Raw genomic sequence first — 23,423 nt, forward strand, 5'->3', positions numbered from 1 at the left:
TTGCCATTGATTTTTTGTCTAACACGTTCTTATTTGACATATATTCTAAATCAGTGGTCCCCAATCAGTCCGTGGATCGGTACCAGTCCGTGCATCTAATTATACCAGGTCACCCTAGGAACATGATATTATTTCCATTTTATTTACTGTGGTGTTCGTGTGGGAGTTTCTATGGACGAGAGATTAGCTGGGAGCTAAGATAAAATTTTATCTGAGATAAACTTAAAACAAAGATCCGTCTCCTGAACTTTCACCTGTATTTTGTTTTGAAGGCATGTTTAAATACAATTAAAATAAAATTATTAAATCAAAACTGTCTAGATCATAAACAATCAACGTCCTCCCCCCCCCCCCTCTCCAAACACTTCCGCCGGCTGCGGAAAAATTATCAAACATTGACCGGTCCGCGGTGATAAAAAGGTTAGGGAGCTTGAAGGGTCTAAATAATAATAATAACATGATACACAAGAGATCAAGACACATGATCAAAGAAAATTTTAACGTTTATTACACATTACAAAACTTTATCATTATGTTATGTCTTGTAGTAGCAGGTTTCAAAAATATAGCATTTAACACTAGAAATAAAACAATCCAAAAATGCTTAATATATTATGATAACGCTGTAATATTTCTGAGAAATATTGAGAAAAAATGGTCAGAAGTTATAAAGTAGTTTCAATTTTTTTATGTTAATATTTATTCATGAAACTTAAATGCCAACATTTTGTGCTTATTTGAATTACTAATGCTTTTTCTAAGTGATAAATTAAAAAGATGATAATAATAAATAAATTAAATCTTAGTAATAGATATTTAAACATTTAAATTTATTTTATTTTTTACGAGTATGATTACAACAGTTGCTAAATATTAATTCCAATAGGACTTCGATTATCCGAAATGATTGGAAATGATTAAATTTCAGATAATCGAAAGATTTGGAATATAAAAGTAACATTGTTTTTCCTATTATTTTTATTAATATAAATTAAAGCAGCCACGCAACAGTATCGCGTTATGGGTATGGAGGGGTCATGTTGGATCAGGCTCCACAATTTCGTGACCAATGGCAGAACTGTGGAAATATGGTTAGAGCTGCCCTTACTTCGCATTTGCTGGTACCCATTCATCTGATGTTGCGTGGGTATCAAGCCGCCACTGAAGATCAAAACCTAGTCACTAAGTATGGGTGTTCGGTGACTTAACCATAGAGCCATTGCGGTTCAAAAGCAAAAGTAGCATAGTTAAATGAACTGGTTTGAAACATTTGCATTTTTTCAACCATATTACATACAAATTATGATTAACACTGCATGTTATATCAAAAAATAAAAAATAATACAAAATTAAAGATAAATATTGAACATGATACAAGGAATTAAGAAAAGCACGAAGTTAAAGATAAACATTTCAAATCATACACATCCAAAGGAAATCATACCCTTATGTTATTCCTATATCTCCTCAGTGTAATTTGACAAAATTTCTCCTTTGAAATTTTTTATAAATATTTCTTGGTATATATGGTTGCTTTCCAAAATTATAACTTCAATATTTTAATATGTAAAAAAACCCACAAAAGACTGACGCGCTGAGGAAAATTATGTATAAACGCAAAGTGCCCACCTGCATGTCATCGCTGTCCTAACTTCAAGAATGGTGTAAATTTTACAAGTCTCTTTTCAGGCCTGCAACGTTAGAAGGACGCAGTTACGTTAATGTTGCTTTAAGTTCTCTTTTAAATGGAAGAAAATGAAGGATTAAATGCAGGAAAGGAAATTCTCAGCATTGTATCAGGATAAGGGTAGGTAGGATATTTGGTGCAATCGAAAAATCAAAGTTAACGACATTTTTTATTTACATATTTGGCATTTTTGTATGATACGTTGCAATGTTTTCTAAAAAATAAAAAATTTTAATCAGTTTTCTGTAATTCCATTTTAAAGCGTTGATAGTATTGACAAGGAAAATAAAATGCCTGTCAAGTCGCTTTTAAAGCACTTAGGTTGTTTTTTCAATCTCATGGCAGAATACACTATAAAATCAAAATATAAACCATTATGCTGCTGTATTTTTGTCCAATCACTAACTAGTGTATCACTTCTAGTAATCGCTAATTAATGGGTGGACTTGAGTTCGTGTCATTAGTCTTTTGCTTAAATCATCTAGACTTATATCATCATGTGCTTATATCATATCCTCATTATATTTGTTTATATCATTATACTGTTTATTACATAGCCATCATTGCTGCAATAAAGCCATCATAATATTCACGAAGTTGAAGGGCAAGTTCTTTTCTTGTATCAGTGGAAAAAGTTTTACCAAGTTCCAATGCAAATGAATATTTGGCTTTTCCTTTAAGATATGCATAATCAATAGAAGTACCATCAGAGCCATCTATAAGAGATAAAAATGAGAGAGAAATACGAAAAAAAATATTAATTAACTTTTATTTACAAGTTTATTCAAAGACAGTCATAAATTTAATTCCAATATGCAAGAAAAAATAAGATGAAAATAGTCTAGAAAAGTGTAATTGAGTAAAATGGAGTAGGAAAATAAACAACATTCGGTAACTATTTCGAGGGTTAGTAACTGGTAAAATTGTATCAAAAATACCTTGGGGTAATTATACAGATTACTCTACTTGAGGTTACAGGAATACAACCATAGAGTTGAAATCTAACTTGCGAAAAGAGCTATTTTTATTTGTGAACTTTCGGAACTCCCAAGCTGTTCGTAAATACTGTAGTTTTAAATGCGTTTCGTCGCTAATTTTTTCTAACTTTTTTTATTGCTTTTTTACATAACTTTAAATCACATTTAGTTTCGTTGCACAAAAAATGTAAGATTTCGAGATTTAAAATTACGAATTTGGGTAGAAAAAAGTTAGAATTCGATCATTAGTTTGAGAATCGAATAAATTCAAACTGCTAAATTTATAGTAAAAAATACCATGTCTATCGTTCTTCAGACCACAGGAAAGCAATTGAAGGATTGAAAGTGAGGAGAGCGGCATGAATTAAGAGCACAACTCGATAGAAAGATAATCGATAAATCACTTGGTTGGGCTTGGCGTGTGAACGTTATAGCTATTAGGCTTGGTTTATTATCAATTTTCGGAACAGATTTAATTAGATACCTACAAGCGAAGTCACGCTTATGTGTTGAACATGATTGGCCGTTGAATCGTGACACAAGCAAACACCACTATCAAATTTCTAAATAAATATTAAGATTTATATCTGGCAAGATCTAATTTTTCTTGCTTTGTTTTTCAATCATTTTTATTTATAATTTTTTTAAAACAATGGATGGAAATGGAAAACAATGGATAGAATAAAGAAAAAAAGTGAAAGAAAAATCGCGGATGAAGAATTTAAACTATATAACTATCAAAAAAATTTTAATAAGAAAAAAAAGCAAGCGTTAAGCTTGTGAATGGTAATGGTCCTTTTAGCACGCCAGATTTTAACTCTAAGAACGCATTTCTGTGGACTGCAGAGTGTTCAAAACGTATTCTTTTACTGAAAGTTTGCCAGTAAATAATTTTCGTATTAATTATAGGATGTTGATTTTTTCTATTTCATGGTTCTCCTTGTACATTTCTCTAAATCTGTCCTTGTCTTAAGTTTACTATTTTTTTTAAAGAGTATAATATCATTATTTTTCAGCAGCAAAGCAAAATGAGATTCTAAGAAAAAAAGTGGAAAAAAATTGTGTGAAGAAAGCACTTAAAATTGCAATAACTCTGGAAAAAGTTGCAATTTCCAGAAAAAAAACTTGTGTTGAGTTCATAAATAAATATTTTAAGAACATTAAATTTCAACTCTGCAGTTACATTTTCGTGATCTGCAGTGCAACCAATAAGCTGTTTTTATTCTAAACTCAAGTTTTACAGTTAATAATTCGAAAACTAACTATCGAAAGTAAATTTTTCTTATTCTACCTTACTTCTTGAACTCTTTCTTACATTTTTATGAATGTTTAAGTTTCTGAGTTAGCGTAGCAAAAGAAAAAAATATTGATTAGTTGAATCAGGGCTACCGATTTTTTAATGGTGTTTGTGACCTAAATTTTATTATTTGAAAAGTTATTTTAACCCTGAATTGTTTGGGCTCATAAAACTATTCAAAAATTAAAAAAACATTCATTGATTTTAACGGTTTTCATCGAAATGGAATAATCTTCTCAAAATGCAGATTTTTAAAAAAAACTTTAAATAATTGTTTTTATGTATTTGTCTGTTTTAATATCCGGATAATTATTTCCAGTTAGAGAGTGCGTATAGCGCAAAAATAAAGCTTTATCTTGAGTTGAGGCTAATTGTTGCACTTTTTTTTTGTTTTCCTTGACTTAATGGCTTAGTAAACCATATTTTAAAGAAGAAAGTGATTAATAAGAAACTGCTAAAGTTGAGGTAAAATTAATTCTAAATAAAGCTAAGAAAATCAATGAATTACTTACAAAGTATTTTACTTACACAGTATAATACTTACAGGTCCTATTTTCATTGAAGTATTTCGTAATTTTTTTACTCCCTCAACTCCAGCAAGTGCTACTCGCAGCTGGAAAAAAATATCACTTTAATCATTTAATGACATTTAAAAGTTAAGAAAAATGCTGATAATGTATTTATATGGGGAGTCCAAAGACTCCATTCACAAATTTAGAGAAAAAGAAGAACTAGGTATCACAATTACATTGCAAAGAAATGGCTGTGCATAGTACCGTACGTAAGTTTTTAATAGAGACTGTTGCTTAAAATGGTCGGCCCGTCCCATAAAGGAGTAAAGCAATGGTAACTAATTTACCTTTAAGCCATTAGCTTTTATTTAAAAGTATTATATCTTAAAGCTTTTGAACTAAAGATACAGGATGTTCCGTAATAAATTCCCTTAACATATATTTTTGAAATCGTTGCCAAAAAATAAAAAGTTTGTACATTAAGAGTTGCAGATTAGTGTTAAAGCAAGAAAAGTTGCCAACTATGATGGAACTGAATGCGCTAAAATTGTCCATGGACGTAGAAAGGAGTTAAAAGGTCAATATCAGCAGCACTTTCAAGAGTCGTCTGGCAATTAAACAAGTTTAAATATCTTTAATCCCACCTTGGCGATTCGTCATATTTCATTAGCTTTTTTTTATATAATTCTATTATTCTTCTTGCTTATCCCCCACAACAACAATGAGGCTGAAGCACTGTGAAAATTGAAGGTGTCATTGTGTTAAAAAAGTAGCTTGAGAATGCATCTTCACACACGTACGTGTGTATTTGAGAAAAAGTGTATAATTTAGTCAGAATTCATAAGGAAAGTGCATAATTCAGTTATTTCTAACTAATGATAGTTTCAAAGTTATTTTATAAATTAAATCATAAATAACTGAAGTCTCTAGAAAAAATACATTTGAGGATTATTAGTTGATAAATAATAAGGAAAAGCAGTTGATACAATTTATTATTAACCATATCAATAAATACGTCTAAAATCAACGGAATGAAACGTACACACACCTACGGGACTGCAAAGTAGCTATAAGTGGTTCAAAACTGCATAAAAGCATCTAAAACCGATTCAAAGAACTTTCGAGTGCAGTATTTTATACTTGAAAGATCGAGTAATCCTTATTCTACACAATGTCTAGTTAAGTCGTAAAAATCAATAATTTTATATACTATAACTGACTTGTTATTTCATGAAATACCTTAATAAGTTATTTCATACCGTAATAATACAGTAATAAGTTCCGTACCATAATAAGTTATTTCATGAAATACCGAATTATTCTATGAAATAACGGATTTTGCATTTTAGCGCAAACATATACATAAGCAGTTCTAAGTAGGTACAAAATTTTAATGCATGTATTCAAAAGGCTGTAAATTTGAGGCTCAAAGGCAAAAAAGTTTAAAAGGAAACGTCAGGCTTCTTTAAGAAGGAGAAGAGTCTTTAGCTATGTACTTTCCAGATGAAGTTTGTGCCTTATTTATCTCGTTGAGGGAATCGAAAAGTAGATCGCTAAGAAAGGAGTGCAAAATATTTCTGAACTCAACGAGGGTCGAAGCAGAAAAGAAAAATTAAAATACATAAATGTGAACATTAGGACAGTGGATACTCTGTTAGTTCAAGAAATGTAAATGGAGCAATCACCTCATAATAAAATCACGTTCACTCTTAAAGTTTTGAATTTTCTTGAAAAAACAGGAGATGCTACAATTTAACCATTCAACAAAATTTTTGATTTAATGCTGGCACAGGGAGATAAGTATATATGAGTCGAATTATTTTCTAATCAGATATTCATTTTACGGAAGATGCGGAAATCCATTATTATAATTCCCAAAACAGTTTTCGACACGTGCGGAGTAAAATTTAAAGTGGAATTATCGTAAATTGAGTTAAACAAAAATGCTCTTATGCCGTAAATTAGAAATATTGGGATTTTAAAAACTATATGGAAATCCGTAGTAGTAACTTTCGGAAAAGCAAGCACACTTTTTAGATCGACCATGAATCACGAATCGGATTCATCAAAAGGCGAGTACTTTAAGGCGAGATTCGGCAGTCGCATGTTTTTTTATTGTATTAAAAATATTGGGATTCTTTAAAAAATGATATTACATTATATTATATTATATTATATTATATTATATTATATTATATTATATTATATTATATTATATTATATTATATTATATTATATTATATTATATTATATTATATTATATTATATTATATTATATTATATTATATTATATTATATTATCCAGCCATGAGAAGATGGTCATCTTGTCATTGTTAAGTAATACCTCCATTGATCGAAGTAATATTCTTACACGTCTAAAACATTGCACTAAATTCAACGTCTTATTAAAAATAAAAAGCGGCAAGTGTTCCACACCTGATGATAAAGTAAATGCATTGTAAATTTAAAAATATTTCAGACTTATTATTTGCAGCAAAAACTGAGTGCAAATGTTGCAAAGAGCATAACATCACCTACAAGGTCATTATAATCCTTTGGATAATCCTTTTTGTATGAAAACGGTGTCATCCACAAATTACCGAATGAATGAATGCTAAAGTAAGCGAGAAGATTTTTATGATGTTTGAGAAGGACTCTTCTAATGGCTTGATTTTCCTTTTCAGAAAAAGGCTCTGGTCCGCAATAAGTTAAAGAACATGGATTTCTTTTTCCAGACTCTAAAATAAATTCCAAGTTTTATGAAACATTCAAATTTCAAACGAAACAGGTGATTATAATTTTTCACTTTTAAAATATTTGAGCATAAATCTTCATTAAATATCAATTCACTGGTGATCAATGTCGGTAATGAAACACTAAATTCGTTTCTGCAAAATGGTTTTAGTGTTAAGAAATTTTTATTTTTATTTTTTATTTTCTTAAAAATATTTTATACATTTATTTTCGGTAAAAATCAATTCACTGATGATCAGTTATGTCGGTAACTAAAACGCTAAAGTCATTTCTGCAAAATGAACTTAGTATTAAAATTATTATTTTCTATTTGTTCTTCTAATTAATTAATTCATAGATAAAAGAATGTTTTTATCTATTCATAAAAACATTTAAATATGGATCAAAGTCAATTCACTGATGATCAATACTGTCATTAACTAAAACACTTAAATCGTTTTTGCAAAATGAATTTAGTATTAAAATTATTATTTTCTATTTGTTCTTCTAATTAATTAATTCATAGATAAAAGAATGTTTTTATCTATTGATAAAAACATTTAAATATGGATCGAAATCAATTCACTGATGATCAATACTGTCATTAACTAAAACACTTAAATCGTTTTTGCAAGATGATTTTAGTGTTAAAATGATTATGATTTTTTTTTAATATTTATACATTGATTTTTGATATAAAATCAATTTACTCATGATCAATAATGTTGGTAATTGAAACACTGAAATCGTTTATGCAAATGATTTAAGGAGCCTCTTTTTTAAATAAGAAAGGTAGCTAAAGAACGGAAACTAATCCACAGATTCTAGTGCTCTGAGATACAAGTTTATTAAGATCCTCAAGGGAAAAAACATTCTTTTATCTACGAGCTAATTAATTAGAAAAATAAAAATTTTAATATTATTTGAATGTTCCTCAAAGGTGAAAGGCACTAAGCACGTAGCCGAATATTTTCTTGTAATTCAGCCCATGGGGGACGAGGGCGATTATGGTTACTTTAAAGTGACGTGCTGAGCGGGGGCAAAAGAAACAACAGCTTTATCTGTAACGCACATAAAGTCGCTGCAATGTGACAAACAAATAACAGTTCAGAAGAACCGCAACAAAATACTTCAAGTGATAACAGGCAGATTTCCGTAACATCATTTTGAAAATTTTCAATTAAAGAGCTTACAGAGCATATTACTGATGAAACATTTAAAATATTTCATAACAGATACTCGCTAAAATGTTTCTGAAGCTATATACTATTCTTGTAACGAAACTAGCTTTCTCTGACATGTGTTCAGACGTACTTTTATTTTTCGCTAAGCCGCTAAGAACTAATAGTATTTTAGAGTGTTTAGATGACTATTAAATTTGCATTTATTACAGTTTGTCTTTATCTGTCAACCATCTATCTTTCAATGTTATTTTAGTTTTTAAACGACTTGAAAGCATTAGTAATGGCTCGCGCATATTTTCTTTCATAAGGTATATTATCTTAGTAAAACAATAGTATTATCTTATGTAACGAAATTAATTAAGAAAATTCTAAACGTTTCTCTTATGCAGGCATATTTCCAGAAATTATTTCATATTGGAATCTAAATGTTAAGGCTTTTTCTGTGTTTTTTCTTTAGTAAATTTTTAAATTTTTGTAAAAGAAAAACAACTGTTTGATTGGAAAAAGTCAGAATTCATAAATAATTTAAACATCTATTAATTTTAAGCTAAATTATATATTAAAAAATTTTTAATTTCAAGTTATTAATTTTATACTATAAGAAACATTTAAAATTTCCCATCGGTTTGCTTTATCCGATGACATTCACTTTTATTTTAAAAATTCAGCATAATCACAAACATTATTGCTATTGACACTTTTTTAACACACGCGGAGTAAAAAAAATATATATTTGCAACGAGGCTAAGCCCCCTGTTCTCTGACGCTCACCAACCCCGTTGGTTGTTTCGCAGTAATTGCTGTTTCTTGGCATAAAACAGTTGAAATTATTCAATTAAAAATATATGTACTAAAAAGAACACTTGTGCCTCCATTTCCCACGTCCAAATACTTTCCCTTATGATACTATTGAGATCGATCATACGTTTGTCTCGTTACTTTTCTACTGTCATTTCTAGTTTAGACACTGAGAAAGGTTCTTGTTTATGGAATCAAAACTATAGTATGTTTATTTCCGCATCTTTATTTATGCTTTATTTGCGTTGTTTTGCTTCATTCAAACGTAGCACAAATATTGCCATGGTATTTTGGTCCCTTTGCCGTTTTGGTCCCCTTGCCATTTCGGTCCCTTCTCGATCATTCCCGTTGCGTCGATTTAGTTCGATTCATCGAATTTGATATAAACATGCCATACCATTTCTTACTTTTTGTTACAGCTGTTACATTTCAATGGCCCTGCTTTTTTAGTTCATTAAAAAATTATTTATTATTTCCGGCGGCAGAAAATCAGAAATTTTGAATGGTTAAGAATTTAAAAAATATTAATTGTGAAATTAAACGTTCACATTATTAAGAATATTCGCGAGTGATTTGCTCACAATTTTCTAATGAACTTTTTTTTTCGAAAAACTTTTTTAAGTCTCTTTGTTTATGACTATTATTTTCTTCATATTGGATTCCAATTAATTACGCAATTATTTATATTAATATGTAATAATTTATTATGATTGTTAGGTTTTGTAAACAAATAAATAATTGCTGTGTTAAATACACCTACTTCATGCAATATGGAAATTTCTTTCAAATAATTCCTACTTCGAAAAAAAAATTTATGCTTCAAAAGAAGTTAAATAATAGCAGCCAAAATTAATGAAACAGAAATAAGAATCATAACAAGGAATGTTAATCATATTTGGTAATTTATTATTTAATTTCGAAATCCAAAAGCGAAAAACAGATATGGGAAGGGAAGGAATATTAATAGGAATGAAGTGGAATACGGTGGGACCGAAACGTCCTGCTTCGCTCAAAATATACCTTACCCTCATTTCAACCAGATTTCTATTTAAAAGTCTTTATATAACAATATTGTGATGATACTATCACAATACACCCAAATTTTAACATTTTAACTTTCGTCTAAATAATGTTACTTTTGTAACGGTGCCTTGCGCCCAGTTTGTTTTAACTGCGACCGTGAGCTTAGCTAAGCCGGTTGCCCGGATGGACGCAATCATTCGATTTGTGTTGGTGCTCTGAGTAGGTGAGCGAGAACATTCAAGATTTGATTTCCTTCCCTGCATGCTCAGGAGATAAGTTTATTCTCTATGTCTATATTATTATTATTCTGGTTTTACTGAAATTGCGCATTCGGTCATTCGAATAGGTTTTACATTTTTGTACAATGATTTTTCGAAAAACTGACAGTTGAGCATGCAGAGAAGGAGACACGTGCTCTTCAAGGCTATAAAACAAAATTATGGATCAGTTCCAGTGTTTTTATTTTCTGAGGTATAGTGCCTTTTATTTTTTGATGTTGATTTGAAATAAAAGACAAGTGATCTTGAAGATATTAGTGTCATCCTTTTGATTTTGATTGACTAGTGAACTTGGGTTAGCCCCACTATACACCACGTGCCTGAGGCAGCACCCCATCACAAATATTACTTTTTTTTAATTCAAAAATGTTAATATGAGCTGTTAGAAGACCCACCTTGTGATTATATGAAACTAAATAAAACGGAGCAAGTATTAATTAATAATAATAATCATAATTAGAATTTAGAAACAGGAGTTACATACTACAAAAATCTGTATCAAAATTTCTATTGATATCTACTCCTACACATATTTTTCCTTCAAATTCTTGCATTGGTCGTCGATTTTTCCTCCACATTCTATCCTAAAAATACGACATATGTGAATTAAACTTATTTGCCCTAATAAAGTAAAATTAAACTTATATATACTTACTAAAATATGAAAATTAACTCATGAAGGAATTTTGAAATGAGACATGTACGCTTGCAATAATAAACTCTCACTATTGATGATTCAACAATCATTGAGTTAATTTTGAGAATCATTACTTCACACAATCACGTGATACGTGACGAAACGCAAACTCTCAAATACATTATGAAAATGTTATTCCCCTTCCTCATCGTAGTGCTAATTGGGAGATCGTTAACTAGAATTACTGAAATAGGATGAAGACTAGACAATCGAAAATAAAGTGACGAAAGAAGCCAACCGACTGTATGGTGGTCAAGGAAGTGGTCTCGTACAGGAAGATCCCGGGTGTGAATCTCACTTCGGGCACGGGTGTAATTTATCTCTTTGCTCTGTCTCTCTTGTGTGGTTAAGGCGATATTGATGCAGCTACATGGTGGCCACGATAAAGTGATTATTAGAACATTAATCAATAACAGTTTTTCTTTTCTTTTTTTTTTTTTTAACCAAAATAGAATGACGAAATGTTCTTTAATTTTGAAAAAATTCGTTTTCTTGAAGAAGTGACAATAGTTATTTCATCACTTTGACGAAAAATTCGCTCGGGGCGGAAATAGTTTCGTCAAAACAAAAACGAAGAATGTTTCATAAAATTTCAGTAATATTTTTTTCAGTGTACATAAGTGTGTAATGTACCGAGGTTTGATCCCCAGTGGCAGCTTAAAATCCACCCAGCTTCAAATCGATGAGTACCAGTTTGTCTGGAAAATTAAAAAGGTTGGTGCGCAATATTTACCATATTGCCATTATCATGACCGTTGGTCAGGAAATTCTGAAGCCTTAACCACCATGATCCTTTATTCCACAACGAGCTGTTGGGGGGATTGCTTACGTTAAAACTTTTTTCTCAGGTTTTAGTATTTTGTCCTTCCCCTTATGTACCATAGACCTTAGTTGTAACAAACGTTAATGGAAAAAATTCGAAAATTTTTTACATTATATTTTATTATCAAGAATATTTTAATGACCGCGTTTTTTTCTCTTTCATAAAGTAAACTCATTTAAAAAGAGCGTCCTTTTCCTGCGACGGTTTTTTTTCCACCACTGTCAGAAATTTCTCCGTAAAAATGGTTAAATAGAAATTTATTTAATCGCTATTTTACCATATTTAACGAAAACTATCAAATAACCATAAAAAGATGATATTCAAACTATTAAATCGGCGAAGAAAAATTTATGGATTGTTTTTATTGAATTCGGTTTGAAAACCAGAATTCTGTTCTCTTCAACTAAGCCAACCTTATGAAGCGATTTTGTTCCGTGCATTTGGTTACAGATTGTAGGTAACAGATCAATCTCATGACCGGCTGAACTGGGGTTTGAATCCCAGCGTTGACAAAGCATTCTTTCTCACGTTCCTCCAATACAAGGAGGGCTTATAGGGTCATGAATTCTTCAATTGGCGACCCTAGACAATTAGAATACGACTATTATTCACGCTTAAATGGCGCAGCGCCCACAGAGCTCTAATGGCAGTCTAAGCTTTATTGTCATGGTTTAGAAACTATGCTAGTTGTAAATGGTTACAATACGGTATAGTTTTCTGTTCACGGGTTTTAAGCTGTACCAGTTGTAAACGGTTTCAAAACCGTAAAGGTAAATAAATGTTTTCGATCATAAACTTTATGGTCAACCTGATTGATAGACTGCTGCTGGTTGTTTTATTGTAACTTCAGAATGTAAATTTTGACAGTGAAGAAGAGAAAAAGTCGTAGCACAAGTGTTTTATTAATAAGAGTTATTTTTTGAAGACACAAAATATTTTCGTTATTAAAATATTCCAACTATTGAAATGTAGGAATTATACAAAGAATTCTATTCTGATTTTGAACCAAAATCGATCGTATATATATTTACTGCCACTTTTTTTCATAAAGTCAATAGTAGTCGAATATTAATGGGTTATGCTCTACAATCACATGTGTTTTTTTTGATTATTTTGATAACACAATGTATATTTACAGCCACTTTTTTCATAGGCATTTGTAGTCAAGTATTAAAGGGCTATTTTCGACTACCAAATGATTTTTAAGGCTACACGGTACCCTTTTTTAAAAAAAATTTTTAAGGCCAGTAATATTAAAAGTAATAATAGATTTTCATTTGTATTATATTATTAAATTGATTTTCAAAAAGAAAAGGGAAATCGACAAACCACAATTTAAAAAATTTAAAATTTTTTAAAAAATTCAAGATTTTTTTAAATTTTTATAACTTTTTTAATTTTCAAAATTTTTCAGTTATTTTAAATAATATAAATATCTTAGATTATTAGGAACAAAAGTTAGTATGGATTTGATGCTCTGATACTTAGTTGAATCTTAATTATTTTTATCGTTACTAAACACGTGGAAAACCCGAAAATTCTAAAAACTCCAACTTCAAATTTTTATTAAAAAAAATGTATACATCTTACACTGAAATCCATACTAACTTTTGGTCTGTATATACATAAAAGTTTCTACAAAAAATTTCAAGGCTTTATCTTTAAAGGGAAAAAAGCCTTAGGGAATCGAAAACAGTGGTATCAACAAAAAAGAAAGTCTGAGAAAATGACATTTAAAGTAAAGAGAACCATAAAACCAAAACTAAAAATGCTTGTACAGTCCTACTTTCTTAATATATTATAAACAAACTTATTGTTGGTCCAAAAACACTAATTTACTTGAATATTAATAGTATTATATTTTTTCACATTTAAAATTTATATGTAACCTGTATCGGCTAAAATACACGTAACATTGGTTTAGACAAACAAAGCAATAGGATTAAAGAAATAGTATATTTATTATTATATAAATATTCATAATTATATAAATATTCATAATTATATAAATATTCAGTCAATCAAGTATAACAAATATTCTGTTACGAATGTATTTATAAATTAAAAAATATTAGTCTTAAAAAAGACTTTTTATAAATAAAAATTTAGTAAAAACACAACTTTAGAACGCATCCATCAAACACCGAACATAAATAAACAACAATGCTTCTAGAAGTGAAAGTGAAATTTGATAACTTTTGGAGAAAGTGAAAATTAATAATCATCGAAATAAAGTAAGTCTTTTTTTGAAAAAAAAAGTTTTAAAATTAGATTTAAAAGAAAACGAAACTAACCACGCCCCCTCGCTTGTCAAATTGTGAGTCTGACACAACTCGGAAAAATCCTAATATCTCTAAAACTAATTAGATCTCAGATGCAAAATTTTTCAACTTGCTTCCCAACCACATTAGCCACCCAAAAATGCAAAAATATTTTTTTGCATATTTTTGCGAATTTTAGGGTACTGTGTAGCCTTAAGATTGTTTCGATAACATAAGTAAAAACAAATTCCATTGAATGTTTTGTTTCAAAATTAACGTTCAAGACACCCAAGAAAAAATTTACAAAATATTTTCTGCTCAATAAAATGTTTTAATATCACTTTTCTGCTTCCGATAAAAAAATAAATAAAACACTATGTAATAAAGTACACTTTGTTTAAGCATTTATACTAAATGTTCCTATTTTTATAGAGAAATAAAAAAAAAAGATTATCAATATTGCAATAACTTAAATGATATATTCATATATTCGTTTCGGAATATTCTAAATATTAACCAAAAAAAAAAAGCACGATGGTTTGTATTGCATACAAAACATATTCACTCTAAAGCTCTTATTTACTCACTGATAAAAGAAGTATAGTGGAAAATACCAGAATATGTTACAATTTACCGTATTTTTGTAAATCTGTATTTTTGGAACACCAAAAAGCTCGGTAATTTTTTACCGAAGTACTTTGGCAAGAAAAACAATAAAATATATTTTTTCATATTGTGAGATAATATTTACTAAACGTTGTAAATTATTGGAAAATTTAATCATAATACTTTAATGCATAGTATAAAAATCATTTATTCAGTTAAATTTACTTCAGAGATTTTTTTAGCTGAATGCTTGGAAATAAGAACTATAGTTTTAGAAACAAGGAATTTCTGGTAAATCGTTACCATATGAAAGAAAAAATTCCAACATTAATGCTTTAAATACCCTATATTTTAGTTTTATTAATCATAATTATGGCTTTTTATATCAGAAATGTTATTACCATATAGTAAGGTAATTTTAGCAGAGTTTATTTTTCCTTCATGCATGGTCGAAAATTGCTAAAACTAATTTTTTTTATCTTACTTGTTGCATAGCTAATAAATAACAAAATGTTGTGGTTTGCGGAATTTTAATATTTCTTTTTCCAGCATCAAGTACTTACATGAGTAAAAGAATAAACGTATCCATCTGGATTTACAACCGGCAAGAAAATCAAGTGATATTTTTCCAGCAGCTGGCTTTGAATTGTTCTATTACTTCCGCCATAAATCATCTAAAATTGCACGAAATAAAAAGAAATTAGAATTCCTTTATACAAAATTATAAACGTAAGAGATTTGTGATAGAAACTCAGAAATTTAGCATAAATAACAATACCATTTTCATTACATATATGCATGTCTCGATAGGCGTCCATTCTCTAGCATGTACACCGCATTCGAATACAATAACTTTTTTCTTCAATTCAGATTCTTTAGTTACCTAAAAAAATATGTGAGAGTAAAGAACTTGGAATTTGTTAAAATAAGAATTTGTTAAAATAATAATAAAAAAAAACTAAACTCTTACATGAACAGAAATAATTTTTCTGTCCTCATAAGTTCTACCAATGATATTCATTTTTGCCAACGATTTGTATTTGGCGGTTACTGTTCTTAGATATTCCACAATCTAGAAAATAATGAAATAATTATTTGATTGGCATTTTATGAGCATTTTTGTTCCACTATTCCCCATTTTATATACTTCAGTAATGCATTATTTTTCTCTTTTGCTTCATGTTAATTTGGAAAAGTTGGAGAAAAAGTCTCATTTTTCACTCTTTTTGTACTTTTCTTCTTTACCATTATACTTGATAACATTATAAGTGACTCTAGTGGATTATACGTTTAAGTTAAAGTTATAGTTTATAGTTAAAATAACCACGGGGCACGGAGATAAAAAACTATTGCTTCGCCTTAATCTCGCAAGCAAAGTACTAGTATTAGTACTTCATTTACGTTCTATTAAACCTGCTCAGTGGGCTACGGTTTGGAAAACATTCTTGAGGATGATCTGAAATCGTATTATCACAATTTTGATCCTCTACAGAGGAAATGGATCCCAATCTTAGGTAAAACAGTTTAACGAAAAAAAAATCGCACAAATAAGCAAAATAATTGTAGAGAAAATACTGGTTTCATTTTTTAACTTAATTCAGCTTTTTTGTTTCAGGTAATTTCGTAAAAATGTTAGAAAAACACAAAAGATAAATGCAATAGAGAAATGTTTGTAGAGTACTTATAAATAAATGACTGACGGAATTAAATAAATAATTCCTTGAAACTTAAGTGGTAGGACATTACTTGATCAAAAACTTTAATACTAAAAATCACAAAACTTTAAAAATCACTAAGTGGAAAGAATAATTGACATGTTTCAAATGTTGAAAAAATAGGCATAAATGTGACTTGCCAGACGTGAATGCGAAGAAACAAAAGTGATTTGAAATCAAAACATTAATAAAATAAAAGTAAAATTATAAAATAAAAGTAAAAAAAATCTAAATAGAAAAAAATCACAGCAGCCGCGAAAGAAACAAAGATAAGCAAACAGAGCAAGAAAAATCAAAGTGGCGCAGAGGGGTGGCCTGTTAACAAAATTAAATTCAAGCTTTTTAGCCATCCTATTGTTTTGATAATCGCCGAGGAATTTACTACATTCTTCGTCAGGGCAATCGCTGCTACAACAGACACACTGGACGCCCTTTAAAATGTAGACTTACGGAAAACGATACGTCCGTTATCAAGAATGTGGGAAATCATGAACTGCGGCACATTATTGGAATCTTGGGCATGAATTCAATTTCGACAGTGCCATAATTATTCCCCCTCCCAGTCACATCAGTTCGTCTTGATGCCTTGGAATCTTGTTTTATTCATATAAATCCTGATTTCCTTGATAATGACTGTAGTTCCTCGCCACCTCTCCATAGCGCATGGATATGCGTTTTACCCGGATTTTCCAATTCCAGCAATTGTAGCTTTTCTAGTTCTATTTTTCTCTCTCTTAGATGCTTTGTTTTTTTTTCCAATTTTGTTTTCTAATCTATATATTTTCCATTTGCAACTTAACGTTTTTATTTCAAATCATTTTCGTTTCTTCGCAATCTCGCCTGACAAGTCCTGAAAATAGGCACCGATTTTTTGAGCCCCTGAAACATGTCGACCATTTTTTGAAATTTGTAATTTTTTGAAATTAATAAAAAACCCTGTAACAAATAATACCGTAGAGTAACTGTTGTGTTTTAGAAAGTCGTATCCAAATTCATCGTATTCACTTCCTTCGCTCTTCCTCTCATCTCGTACGAGACTGAAATTAGACAAAACTTATTGTTAATAGTTTTAGCAGATAAATCCTTGAAGATTGAAAGACATACAGTACGCAAAATAAAAAAAAATTGATCACCCTTAATAACTTTTGATCTAATGATCAGATTTTTACGTTCCAGCACTCAATTTTAATGGCTCATTAGGGTGACTTCAAATATGCTAATTAATTTATTCTGAAGTTATTTTAAGTTACGAAATGGACACAAAAACGTTCTTCTTCTGAATAAACATTATATTTGTTCGATTGATTCGGATTTCTGACCCCCAAAATTTAGGGGGGTAGTCGCAATCTGGGAAATATAGTAGGGGAGAGTGGGGTCAATTGTAACATTTTTTACTTAACTATATTTAACTAACAAAAAATCCAATATATTATTAGTATTAATTGACAGACGAGTAAAGTAGACAATCCTCTACTAGAAAAAATAATAAATACCTTATTTTAAATGTTATTATATCAGTTATTAAAATTTTTGGCAGTCGTGCACTTGTTACAATTGTCCCCACTTACGGGGTCAATTGTAACAGTTCATAAATTCAACTAAAACATAGTTAATTATACATATTATCATAGTTGTGATATATTTTTTTAATGATCAAAATAGTAAGGATATTTTAGGAGTAAAAATAATAATGAGAGGAGACCTAAAGGGTTAAACTTTTGACTTTAAGGGGTTAAAAATTTTAATTTATGCTGTGAAAGGTGGCAAATAAAATAATCCACGTGCAACATAATATAAATGATATAGGAAACTATTGGTGGTTCTTGAAGAGTTAAGTAATGGTTTGTAAACATTAGATTATATATTTTCAGCTGTTACAATCGTCCCCAAGACGCCATTTTAGCTTCATTTGTTAAAAACAATGCTAGTAAATTAACAAAACTAATCTTTCTTTTCTGAAATGTTAATTAAGGTGCCCATTTACATATTCGGTTAATAATTTTTATTTGTTTAAACAAAATTACTTTGTTACAATATAATATTCTAATACCAAAAAAAGTACTTACATAGAGTGAAAATATCTTTTGTGATGTAACTCTTTCAAAAGTACATAAAAATGGTTGCCAGCAGGGGTGTACATGTAGATTTATTAAATACACCTTGTGCGCCACCTTGGAACCAAATCTAGAACCCGACACTCGAAATTTTTGCTCTGTTACAATCGTACCCTGTTACAATTGATCCCACTCTCCCCTATCGATAATTTGGATTGGAGAGCGATCCAAAGTTTGGACCCTTTAATGGTAATTTTACTTTGTGCGCATTTCGCAATATCTCGTGAATTTTTTGCGCCAATTTCCAAACTTTTGCACACAATCACAAAATTCCTTCATTCAAAGATAATTCATAACAAAATACAACTTTTAGTAAATATTTATTATTTTTTATAATTTTATTTTGAAATTGTTTATTTTTAAAACGTTTTAACTTTCAGGTATAAATTTTTTTACACCATTTTAAAGAATGCAAACTTACATGACAATTTTGTCATGCAAATTTACATTCTTGAAAGTGGTGAAAAAAATTGTATCAAAACTTTTTTTTTACTACTCTTTTAAATAAAATAATGAAAATATAAGAGTATTTATTAAAAGCTAACTTTTTCATGGAATTATGTTTGGATAAACAAATTTTATAATAGTGTAGAAAATTTTTTTCGATTCGCTTAAAGCGTTCTTGAAATATGACGGGTCTGTAATATTGAAATCTTACTATTACATTTTTAAATCCTCTCCGACTAGCTAAAATGCTCCATGCCGAAAGACAATACAAGCTTAAATCATTTCATGATGAATGCAAGCAGCATTTTTGCCAATTTATCGCATAATTGAGTATCTAGAATACTTTAAGTCCAACTAGAGCTCTGATATGGATGGCTATGCAAGTTCACATCGTTTCACGACTGTTCCTTAAAGATTTTATAGCGATATTATTGTCAAAAGCAATTTATCACCATTTAAATCTATGACCTCTTTAAAATTAGCTAGAACTCTACAAATTTTAATTCAATTTTATATCGGATAACATTACAGGATTAAATAATTTTCTAATCGTTAAAAACAGAATTCATCGTCATTTTAAGAAAATATTGATTTAATCGTCAATCGAAATTCCGAACATTTAATTCTAGCTAGAGTACTTAAAATACAAATGCAAGAGCTTTGCTTTAGATGACTATACAAGTTCTCATTTTTTGAGAATTATATACAGAATTTATCACAATACTTTCTTCGATAGGAATACATTGTCTCACTAAGACTATGACCACTTTAAAATTAGCTAAAACTCAACAATTTTAGTCGAAACTCTGTGTTGGATGATCCTACAAATTTAAATTGTTTTTCTTATTGCTAAAAACAGAATTTATCTCCATACTATTGCGAATTAAAATTTATCGCGTGTTGAAATTCCCCCTAATTTTACTATCTAAATTATAACTGCAGCCTGAATTAAAATTATAACTGTGCTCCTTTCTGCTCGACGAAAATGTGAGATTCAACGATTTATTTACATAAGCAAGCCTGATTTATCATCATATTATCGCCAAAAGGAAATTAAAATCCATAAAAATTTCGACTATTTTTCGACTATTCAAAATTATAAAATTTCACCTCGAGTTCTGCGTCTGTTGGCAATAAAAATTACAATGGTTTCCGTACTAAAAAGAATTTATAGCTAAATGGAATTTATTGTCAATCACCATTTCAAGAGTTTCCTGAGTAGTGAGCCCAATTTTTAATTGCTGCTATGTTCATAGTGACGTACAAATTACATTTGTTTCTAATTGCTACAAGAATAATTTATGTAACCAAAATTTTGACGACTTTCTGACTAGCTACTTTGCTTACATTTTAACTAGAAATCTGGGCCTGATGCCAATACTAATTAGAGTTTTGACGCAACTAGTTTATAAGTACATAAATAAATTGTATGTACATGCGTATATTTTAAGTACACATACATGCATTGATTATAAATACAATGTATCTGCATGTGTTTGTACAATGAACGTACATACTTATATTTTGTTTGCCTGCATTTTCATATACATTCTATGTTCGTAGAATGTATTATGGATGCAGACATAAATTTTATTTGCTTACGTAAACATCTTGTTTTAAATATTAACATACATACATCGCATGCAAACAAAATTTGCATTGTACACTGCGCAAAATAAAAGACGAATCACCATGAATAACTTTTGATGTAATGATCGGATCTTCACGTTTTAGGACTAATTCAATGATTTTAGTTTGTTGACCTCAAATATGCTAATTAAGTAGCTCAGTTATCAGGCAAAAAACGTATTTTCTCTGAATAAACATATCTTTGTTTCAACAGATTCGGATTTCTGACCACTAAGGATAGGGGTGGCGCAATCTGGGAAATGTGATCCTCATAGATTGGTCAGGAAAGCAATTCAAAGTTTTGACTCTTCATTGGTAATCTTACTTTTTGCATATTTCGCCATATCTCGGAAACTTTTTTTAAGCGAATTAAAAATTTTGCACACAATTATAAAATTCACTTATCCAAAGGTAATTAATTCCATGCAGAAAATAACTATTAGTAAATATTTATTATTATTTTTTTTACTTTTTTTAATAATGGTAAAAAAATGATGACTTTTTATGAACACAAATTTTTGATTTATTTTAAAGTGTATTATTTTACATGGCAATATATCAATTTTAAGCGAAATCGTTTCAATAGTTGCTGAGAAATCGAATTTTAAGGAAGTAGCATGTGTACAGATGATATTTTAAGTAATGAAATCAGACCGAGGACTGTTTTCTCTATGTATAAACATAAATTTTTCCAACAGATTATGATAGACTCCTAGAACATAGGGATTGGAAGCAGGCATTGTGGAAAATATTGTTCGAATGGGTGTTAATCAGGAGAGTGGTCGAAAGTTTGGACCCCTTAAAGTTAATTTTATTATTTGAGTACTTAGTCATAGCTCGAAAACATTTTAAACAAACTTAAGCACTTTTGCACTCAATTATAAAATTCATTTATCCTACGATAATTCCATGCAAAAATTATTCTTAATAATTATTTTTAATTATTTTACTTATTAATGATCACTTTTTTTTATTATAACGCAAAAAATTTTACAACATTTTAAATAATACTACTTTCTATGACAAAATACAAAATTTGAAGAAAATTGGTCCAACGTTCTTGAGAAATCAAATTTTAAATATCTGACTTTTTTAAAATTCAATTTCTTGAGAACCTTTCGAACGATTTCTTTCAAATTTTGTATTTTGCTGTACAATTTTGTATTTTGCATTATATAAAACGGTGTTAAAATTTGTATACCTTAGAGTTCAAATGCTTTTCACCTACTATTACATAAAATAATAAAAAATATTAAATGATCATTGATTGATCATTAAATGATGATTGAATATTTGGCGTGGAATTATTTTTGGAAAAACGAATTTTACAATTGCGTGGAAATTTTTTTTAAATTCATTTAAATAGTTCTGTAGATATGGCAAAATATACAAAAAATAAAAGCAACATTATGGGCTCCAAACTTTTGATCTCCTTCTTTACCTAACTATTGGGAACCTATTTACCAGATTATGACAGCCCTCTATGTTTTGGGGCCTCAGAAATTATAATCCACCGAAAAAATATATGTTTATTCAGAGAAAGTACGTTTTTGTATCTGATTTCGTAACTTAAAATATCGTCAGCACCAACTGATTTGCATATTTGATTTGACTCCCTTCGACCCATTAAGATTGAGTTCTGGTACATAAGTATCCGATCATCAGACCAAAAGTTATAAAAAAAGTTTTGTTTATTTCTTCTTTACATAGCTCCATAATTCTGTCTACAATCTGTAGTAACAATAATCTTTTTTTAAAATGAACTCCAAAATAGTTCTATAAAATAAGAAAAAGAAGTAAATATATAAATAATATTTTGCCTTTTTATTGTTATTTCAATATTATATGAATATTTACTTACAACGACAAGCTCAATAAAACGACGTTTTCATTTCTTATTATGAATTATCGTTGTAACGGATTTTTACTGCATTAAAATTAGTACTTACCCTATATTGAAGTCATCACTTGAGTTTGAAAAATTATTTGCGTTAACTTCGATTAGTAAAATTAAAAATCCACACACGATGATTATCAGTATGGAATTCATTTTGCGATGATGTTTTCCATTATTAAAATTAAATCAATTAAAAAAATTTTTTGTTTAAAGTCGAGCTGTCAGTGTTAAAAACAATAATAATCTCATTCAGAAAAAATATCCGAAGCATCAATTTCAATAGTTAGTTGTCACTCAACTTCTAAAATTATTGTTCCTTTAACTCACATTCAATTATTAAGAAACTCATATAATTATTGGTGAAAAAATGAAGTGCAAATATCCTTCTCGGCTTATTTATTATTTAAACTAACAAAATTTAGTATTAGATTTTAATAAAGTATCGCGCATTTAATATAAATAATACGGAAGGAAAATATTTTCATGATTTTCTTGGTAAAGTTAGTAAACATGGTTATTGAAAAAAGGATTTTCAAAGAATGAGCGATTGAGCAATTCTTTGTTTTGTATTGCTAAACAATCTAAGTTTGAATGTTTATTTTTCCTCGCTATATTAATTTGATAACAAGGCAGAAGAACTAATTTTTCTTAAAATATTACATTTCTGTATAATTTTTTATCGATTTTATTTTACTAAAACTCTAAACAAAACTATTTAAAATGCCTTTTTATCTAAAGTTTTAAA

General features: G+C 29.2%; 1 protein-coding gene across 2 annotated transcripts; it reads right to left on the reverse strand.

Annotated features, from left to right (window-relative positions):
- Positions 1–408: 408 nt before the first annotated feature.
- Positions 409–23,017, reverse strand: LOC107438148 (carboxypeptidase B). 2 transcript variants are annotated; one of them, XM_071180058.2, is made up of 9 exons: positions 22,731–23,017; positions 17,544–17,628; positions 15,847–15,948; positions 15,655–15,759; positions 15,440–15,550; positions 10,974–11,073; positions 7,012–7,211; positions 4,506–4,574; positions 409–2,403 (listed from the first exon to the last, which is right to left on the reverse strand). In XM_071180058.2, the coding sequence occupies exons 1-9, from the start codon at positions 22,829–22,831 to the stop codon at positions 2,248–2,250; spliced, it is 1,029 nt and encodes a 342-aa protein (XP_071036159.2). In that variant the 5' UTR covers positions 22,832–23,017; the 3' UTR covers positions 409–2,247. The 2 variants fall into 2 exon arrangements, with proteins under 2 accessions (XP_071036159.2, XP_021002925.4); XM_021147266.4 differs by having other exon boundaries at positions 4,490–4,574.
- Positions 23,018–23,423: the final 406 nt, after the last annotated feature.

The sequence above is a fragment of the Parasteatoda tepidariorum genome, chromosome 1 (assembly GCF_982258835.1).
Source record: "Parasteatoda tepidariorum strain Cologne lab strain chromosome 1, Ptep-v5.0, whole genome shotgun sequence".
Taxonomy (NCBI): Eukaryota; Metazoa; Arthropoda; class Arachnida; order Araneae; family Theridiidae; genus Parasteatoda; species Parasteatoda tepidariorum.